Genomic DNA, 8,691 nt, shown 5'->3' with positions numbered 1-8,691 from the left:
GTTGTTTCCATCCACCCATCCAAAGCGCTCGAATAGCCTCTTTGACGGTAATATTGACGCGTGTGCTTATTTATCCTTTTTCCTGGGACTGTATTTTACCCGCTAAGTTAAGGTTATCGCCCAACGCAAGACGCGCTTGCATCATTTGGAACTTACTCGAAAGTTGTCGCTGATTCTATTTCCTGCGTATGTTCTCGCCGAACTCTGTGTAATCAGATTCTTACGGGACACCAATTCTGTAGTACTTTCTGGAAGGCACGAGGGACGCCAGCGATTGCGCTGGAACGTTTGAAGAGTCATGTATAAAAGCCGACGCGCTTCTCTGTTCCGATTCCGACGATCACCTACCGTCTTCGCCGCTATCGTTGTGCTTTGAGTGTAGCCTGGTTTCCTGGGCACATGTTCGCCCAAAAAAGAGTTAGTTTCACAATACACAGTTTTGCTACTGTGTCCTTCATCGTCACTGCTACGTGACAATATCAGCGGCCGCTGGTAGAGAATGCGGCTTGTTGTCATTGCAGAATTAAGCATCAGCATGTACATGGGAGGGTTACCCCAACGTACACATGTCATGCGACGAAGTGCGTTAAACCTGCGCACCGACGCAGCAACTACACTTTCAACCGCACGCCATTAGAATAGCTTCTTGTCATTGGCGACTCCTATAGGAAGCGAATACTAGCTGCAACGAGACCTTCTTTCTCACGTTTGCCCGACCCAAAAAGAAACCCACACTGATGTGTGGGCATTTTTCTTTTGCTCGGGAATCTTACATCTGTGGGGACATTTTGGTGGGGAATCTTGCCTCTTTTGGTCCTCAAAATGTGTCTTTGCGTAAACACCAGGTGGGACACGCGCTTTGTTTCGTCGGCCACCTAAATTTCCGTCCAAACTGGATAGTAGTGGCCGATACAGAGCGCGTAATGTCGAAGCGTTAGTTTTTTGTAGTCAGTGGTGGGGGCCGTGCCGCTGGGGGGGCACGTGACATAAGGTTTGCCGCTTCGCAGTGCATCTTCGGCGCTCAACCAGAGGCATGGTCGTCGGCGACAGGAGAAGTATGCGCCACCTGGGCACGCTAGGCGTGAACAATAAGGTCAGTATAACGTGCAACGGAATATTCAACACTAAACGAATTTGCTTTGAAAACGTTCATTGTTCATTGATCTGCGGCCGCTAAAGCCGCGTCTACCTTCGCGCTCCTTCGTTCGTACGTTCACTCGCTCACTCTTTCGCGCTGTTCGCTTAGACTGACAATCATTGTCGATGGTTGTGTCGATGCGCAAATTCTTGCTCAGTAAACACTGTAGACACTCAGTAGACACTCTCACGCAGCTGGACTTTTCGCAAGCGACAGGTCAAATTTACCTGTTCGGTTCGCGCGACTCTGCTTAGCACCAATGAAAACAATGTACACAGCTTTCGAGTTGCTTATTGCTTTGCCAAATGAGTAAAATAGCGACGAGCACGCATTCACAGATTAAAAATGAAGAAATTGTGAAGAAACTATCGACTCAACGAACGAAGGAGTCATCCATATTCCTCGGTCTCTTTTAAAAACTAAATTTGCTCAGCGCTTCTCTGATTTCTCTGATCAGTCAAGGAGGAAAACACCATCTATTGTTAGATACCAAGTGCCATCTATCGACTTGCAGGAAAAGGCCTCCACCATCTTGCCTAAGGCTCGGCAAAACATAACTGCTCCCTCGAGAGCATAACTATATGCATACCTGCTGCGTTCATCCTTGTTCTGTCGTGTGCTACCACTGCTGTACGTTGCTATATGTGAAGCGATGGGCTTGTGGTAACGCTGGCAACACGCTAGCCATTTTTTTTTTTTTTTTGCAATAGGCATAAGAAAATCAACGAATAAAATCAAATCCGCATGGTAAACAGTGGTCAACGCAGACGCAGTTTTCGATCTCGTGTCCCCGTGTCTGTTTCCTTACCGCGACGTGCATAAGGTGAGCCGTCGCCCCCTCCTCTAAACAATTCTTTTTGTCGTGACGTTTCCCGACAAAGGACGTGAAAGACCGTTGAATCGTATGTGCATTCGTTTTCCGTACTTCCATATGGCATTTAATTACCGTGTCTCTTCGTTATCGGCTCTGGCACTGGGACGCCGCATTTTACACAGTGCCCAAGCGTGCATTTGCAGCGTTTCTCATGTTATTTCGCAGCGATAGAAGCCAGGGCGTCTGTAAATAGCGAAGTTCTGAACTTACGAACCCTTGAGCACAAAAGCAGTGCGCAAAATAAGCAGTGCACGCAACGCAAGTGAGAGAGCAAACGTGCAACACTCTATCTTACGACAACTTGATACTGTCGGCGGCGAACGGCAGAAAACAGTGCACCGAACAAATTATATCCTGGCCCTCAACTTGTGCATAACGTTCGTGTCTCCGTTTTCACGGGACATGCGCGTGCGACCTGACGCGCACAATTTCAGTTTCAATTTCACAACTGGAACCCTCGAAACTATTACACCGCCGGCAGTTAAGTAGCGCCAGCCCGCTCTCGTCCTCTCCTTTGTCACCTCTTCTCCAACCGACAGACGCGGAAGTGCCGCCATGATGTTTGTGCCAGTCTTTCCGCCCCCGAGCCCATGGCAGACCCGCCATCGCTTCCTCCGCGACTGTACCGACGGTTGTAGGCGCATTATAGGCTGAATAGTGGTTGTGATTTCGCTTCGATGAAGGCTTGTTCTGCCCCGATAGCGTTAAAGGTGCGCATTGTGTGAGGTGAACGCATGCTACGTACAGGGGATGAATGGCCGCTGCATGAAAAGTGAAGATGACGAGCGGTACGTGCGCGGCACTGCAGAAGCATCCAGCGAACTTTTATGCTCCTTTGGAGCTCAGCGACAGCCTGCGAATGTACCCACGCTAGGGAATCACAGATACGTACGGATAGCTTGAGCAAGCGTGTTCTCGGGGAGCGCGGAAACAACATGCAAAGGCTACGACGGAACAAAGCAGCGCAGAAACTTACTACCGGAAGCGGCGGAACCGGAACTAGGCGGCGGCGGCGGGTCCTCAAAGGTTTATGCTACTTAAAATAAGCGTTAGCTTGTGAAGGTCTTGTAGTAGAAACCACAAGATACATTAGTTGCGTGCACCGAGCTTTATCAGCTTCGATGGACTGCACTGTTACCGGGGGGCGGTGGTAACAACTTTATTGAGATTCTGCTAAGTTATGATCTGGCAGGCCCGAGTCCTAGGATGGCCCCTCACGAGGAGCGACCCTTTCGGCCCAAGCAACGAGGGCTTTTTGTAGTTTTTCATCCGGCGTTCTGAACAGCTCCTCCCATGTCTGTTCTGAGGGAGCTGGCAGGAGCGACCTGGGAGGGGGTAAGCCCTCGCACCCCCAAAGAATGTGATTTTGGGTAGCCAATGTTTGATTTGTGCAGTTTTGACATATTGGGTTCCATTGCCCGTTGGTAATTATGGCCAGCCAATGTGGGCTGGGGAACGACTTAGTTTGGATTCGACGCTGGATCGAGGCTTGCGCGGAACTTGTTTTTCACGTGCAGTGTGTTTTCTTGCGGGCGCAACGGATCTGCGTCATTGTACTGCAAAGAAAGTTTGTTTTTAGGCTTGACGCGAAAATTCAGTAGTGAATAACCAACTTTTTAACGGCAATTGGCTCAGGTTCGCGGACCACATCACGGCAATAAGTTCGGCGTTCGTGTCGGTTTATAATCAGTGGGCCTCTGGTCAATACCATCCGGTCGGATACCCAAGGTCGAGAAAGCCCGCTGGTGTGGCTTTCTTTATTCTCAGCAGCAGAATGAAGTTCGCTGTTCCCTATAATCACTGGACTATCCAGGCGATTGTTTCATATTGGAGTCCTAAATGGCCGTACGGCTATAACGGTCGAGCCTTGAAACATACAGCAACTTTGCAACTACACCCTTAGCAAGATGATGGACCCCGCCAATGTTGGCACAAGACTATGCATTTTGAATATCTTCTGTTAAAGGTATGCTTCTTGTATATCCGTTATGTGTGGCTATGGAAAACTGGAGGATCTTCGACTGCGCTCAGCAAAGGATAACGCAGCCAAGGACACTTATGCAGCATAGCAGTAGTAACCAACAAAAATGCAATAAGTAGTAAGGAGTACTTACCTTTTGGCCCCATTCAAACTAATATCACCGGTGCAGAGCACTTAATTCAAACAAAATGTCCTTTCTTGCCATTGAAATACTGCTTACCGCGGTTGCTTCTGTGCTTATCAACGTATTCGCAGGTATACGTTAAGGTGGCCGTTGTTTCCCAAGGCAAAATACCATCGAAAGGCTGCGGCTTATTGCCAGTCTAGAATAGTTCTAACGCAAAATTTCGCCAGCTAGGCCGAGTAGTACAACGCCAAATATGTTGGTATAACAAATGCACGAAATGACGCTGTTTCTTTTTCTTTCCACGCTATGTATTTACTGTATATTCATACAAATATCAAAACATATTTTACATGAGGAATATACATATTTATATGGGAGAAACAAAATTTTTGGTTATAAATACACACACAGATTTGTGTATTTTACAACTGTCACAAATCTATTTTAAACGTCACACTGTTCTCGTACACACCTACGCAGATACTGCACGCATGAAAATAGACAAAAACGTTTGAAAACGCTGGATTCTTCGGTTGGTGCAGCATGGAATAAAACGCACATGGTCAGACAGCTAACAATTAATGTTCAGAAGGGCAGCATTCAGGTGTGTCATTCAAAGATAGAAGGAAAACAAGCTACAGCTAGCGAGTGCCAAAGCGATGACGATGAGGAACAGTGTTTAAACACAGAGTCGCGTGAAATATTGTATATTTAAGCACGTTAGGAGTGACAGAATAATGGATGAGAAAAGAAAATGGAGCACGAAGAGTTAACGCATAATAAGCAGATTACAAAGGTGCACTCGGTGAGCCTAAATGAAGCTCTGATGGTGTCACTACTTAAGTAACACTGAGAAACACGCAATACATATGTAGGCTGCCTTTTTTTTTGCCGACCACACGGTAGAATTCTGAACAACAATTTGAAAACCCTAACACCAAGTTGCAAAAAGAGCAACTTCAGGAAGTCATCTACGTTCTAGTTTGCATAGATCCTTTTTTCCAAAGTTCCAATAATCTCTGCAGTCTTGTTTAGTGGGTTCAAATTGCTAGCTATATTGCTGTTACGTTTTTTTAGGTTCTTCAACACCAGAAAGAAAAGTGCAATGCAGAAGCCGAGATGTGAAAAGGAGTCTCAGTGCATTGCATGGTGAAAAACATAGGTTTGCTTGGGTGCACAGTAATACACTCATTTGCACTGGCGTGCTCTGTATGCGACCTGCAAGGTTGCAGTGCAGTTTGTATGAATAAGGTTACACGGAGATGTACGATGTTCACGAGAAACAAGCCGATGAAAACATGCACAAATCAAGGATCGGCACATATTCATCAAACGCGATGAATATGACCAATGTTTACGCGCCGCAACAATAATCCAAGTGCAGAACCTGCCCACTGCAGAGAAAGCATAAAAGCCTGCGTCTGTCTCAATGTGTTGGGTTGTACCAAAGCAGTTCAGAAGCACTGACAGCCACGAGCAATTGATGACAGCTGGTGACAGACAAATTTAGCCATGAAATTATTGCGTTTCCCCTACCTTGTTCACTTTTTCATGAAAAATGTGAAGCTTTCAACAAATAAGAAATGCTACACAATTCCCTTCTGTCTACTGACATACTTAGGACACACTTCAAAAGCATATTGAGAGCACATTGAACTGGTCACTGTGTCTTATGGTGGCCACATGCACTTAGGTTCTCAACTTGGTGGAAGCTATAATTAATAACTTCTACTTGTGCTTTTTTTCAACAATGAGCAATTTTTGCACCACATATGAGGCACTAGTGAAAAATTAGTATAGCGCTGAAGTACTCTTCTCTAATTTTATGAAGTAGCCTCAAAAATCTCTGGTCTATTTCTATTTAACTTACTTTAACACAACCAACAGTTTTACTTGCAGTCCAGAAAGAATGTTGTGGTTGTAATCCATTTTAGATTGGCAGATAACCTGCTTTTTGGATAATGTAAGCATTTAGCAAGGGTGTATGATGGATTTGTTAAAATGAGGCAGTCTCATTTTTGTTCACGTCGCTTTCATCTTGAGGGCAGGTTCTACCAGCAAACTGTTTTTCAACAAAAGGAACAGGATGAGAAAGTTCACTTGACATATTGTTATCCAGAATATGCACATCACCCTGAATGTAAATCATTAGAAATAGCATGCATGATTCCTGTGTGGAGTGGATAAAAATTAAGACACGTGACCTATTTATCTTTAAAAATAACTGGAATGGTGTTAAACTGGATCGTATCGATGTACGTGAATACATGTTATAAATAAACAGCATGCAACAACAAGGAATGATGAGAACATATAGAACAAATAAAACTAAATGAAAATATGTTCTTCTTCTACACTGTACAAACGTATGTACAACATCTCGTAGAATCTGGGTAAAGGTCTACATAAAAAATCTGTCCAGGAACGAAGCGGTCTCTCAAAAATAGTTCAGGTACAAGTACCCCAGCTCAGGAGTTTTGTTCACAAACATGTGGTTTTCTGGGAAACAAAAATCTAGACCATTTACCCGGTCAGGACTTTACACAGGGCTAGGAGGATCCATCAATAGCTCAAGACTTGCCGCAGTGCGGTATAGAGCCAGGGAAGATGGAAAATATCAAATGAAAATGGCAAAGACAACAGAAGAAGTGCTGTGGCCACTGACTTAGAGGGCCAAAGCAGTGACCACGATAATATTTTTTTTTATTCTTGCACTGAATATTCTGCTGCTAGCTTTATGTTCATTCATGCGCATAAATGTTCAGTCATTTTACAGAACTTTTGATAGCATGTAATGTTCCTCAGAAAATTATCTTTAAAGTGTGCAGTGTAATTTACAGTCCTTACCGAAAGACTGCCCTTTCAGCCTTCATAAAGGTAGGTCGCTGTGTCTGCACTGTTAACTACAATAATGGCTTTCAAGACATTTTACTGGATGCACATTTGTTTTGCCCCTGAGGGTAAAATTAAGCACACTAGACGTCGTCCTATGAACATTAGTCCCATGAACAATACTTTATATATACCTAGGATCCTGAAACAAACATCTTCCATTATCGTTGATACATAAAGAACTTCATTCATTGAAAGAGAGTCCAATGACAGGTGCTAAACTTGAGTGAGCTTTGTAATGAATGCACACTATAGCAGAAAATATCTTCAGATGCGACAAAGCTTCCAATTTAACATTGGGAAAAACAATACATAGGCCGGTGGTGAAGCTTATGCTTCTGCTATCTTTGCCATTTCACCTCACATCTGGCAGAGAACAGTGAGCATCGGGAAATTACCACAGATACACTGCAACAGTGGAGTCTTGGCTTGAGGCAACAACCATGAGTAAAACAGCTTGTATGTAGTTGTAGTGCTGCAGTGGCAGCAGCAGTTGTAGTGACAGCTGCACTCCTCCTCCCGCCCTTGTTCAATTAACCTTCAGCTCTACCTTCGCTGGCAAGTGGCTCTTCTAAATGGACGATTGGTCTTCACTGCTTTCCTTAGCCCTATCTGTATATATAACACAATTCTGTATGCACCATGTGACGAGTTGCTTTGTTTCTGCATTCATACCTAAACTACAATGTTACGATGAATTCCAAAGGAAGCTGAGAACAATGAAGTATCATAGATCGTGGCTAGCGTTGCATGCTAAGTCTGAATAAATTAAGACTGGAGCGTCATCTTCATGGCCGCCGCGGCTCCAAAGCATGTGAGAGTTGTGTAAGTCTCCTCTGATTGTCGATCACCTTGAGTGTTCTGAAAAAGAGCAAGAAGCCATGGCTCTCCTGACACATCTCTGTATTTTTCACATAGCATACGAACCATAGGCATTTGTTTGTAACCCACTGCAATATTATTATGAGAAAATGGAATATCTTATGTATTTATCTGTAATAAACAATCACGAATTTTTTATGGCCTAAATGCAAAAGCCTATGTACAGATATATCTTACGGTGGCTAAGTTAGTGTAAGTAAATAAAAATGTATTAAGAATATATTCATATTTATACTATATATTAAGAATATATAGTATAAGTAAGTAAGAATCGACCGTGACAGAATTTACTGACTACCTAGTTAGTGCTTTTACAAATCTATATATGCCTTAGAAAAGAACAGCAGTAAGAAATTTAAATCAAATTACAGCATTCTTATAACACATTATTATTAATCTGTTGTGTTCTCATACTTAACAGAAGCAAGCGGTGCACTGCAGCATTAGAAGCTTTAACAGTCTGCAGACTTTATGTAGCGTGTTAACGTTACATTGTTCCATGTGAAATATTTAAATCAGAAAATCTCCTGTTTGATATTGTTGCTTCCAAACATAACAAAATATACTTTCAGTCTACACATCCTCATTTGTATACAATAGTTAAAAAGAGTTGCTTTAACAACTAGGAATATATAACTGGTACTAAAGCTCGTCAGATCATGTCAGAAAGATGTCTTTGTGGATGTATTTTTTCAGCATTTGCACATATTTGTGTTTCCGTTAACCCTTTTGCTGCTGTTTCCTGAATGTTTTTGTGCATGTGTGTTTACGAGTGCTGCCTTTGGAATGAGCCAATA

At 43.5% G+C, this 8,691-nt stretch overlaps 1 protein-coding gene across 7 annotated transcripts in view; it reads right to left on the bottom strand.

The window, feature by feature from the left end:
- Nucleotides 1-4,406: 4,406 nt before the first annotated feature.
- Epac (Exchange protein directly activated by cAMP) overlaps nt 4,407-8,691 on the bottom strand; it is a 794,549-nt gene continuing 790,264 nt past the window's right edge. For all 7 annotated transcript variants that reach the window (XM_050187979.3, XM_072286537.1, XM_050187981.3 and 4 more), the window contains one exon: nt 4,407-7,873. In XM_050187979.3, coding sequence (XP_050043936.1) covers nt 7,801-7,873 — 73 coding nt within the window. In that variant the 3' untranslated portion in view covers nt 4,407-7,800. The remainder of the gene's footprint in view (nt 7,874-8,691) is intronic.

This window comes from Dermacentor andersoni, chromosome 2 (assembly GCF_023375885.2).
Source record: "Dermacentor andersoni chromosome 2, qqDerAnde1_hic_scaffold, whole genome shotgun sequence".
Taxonomy (NCBI): Eukaryota; Metazoa; Arthropoda; class Arachnida; order Ixodida; family Ixodidae; genus Dermacentor; species Dermacentor andersoni.
This window is presented reverse-complemented; position numbering and strand designations above follow the sequence as displayed.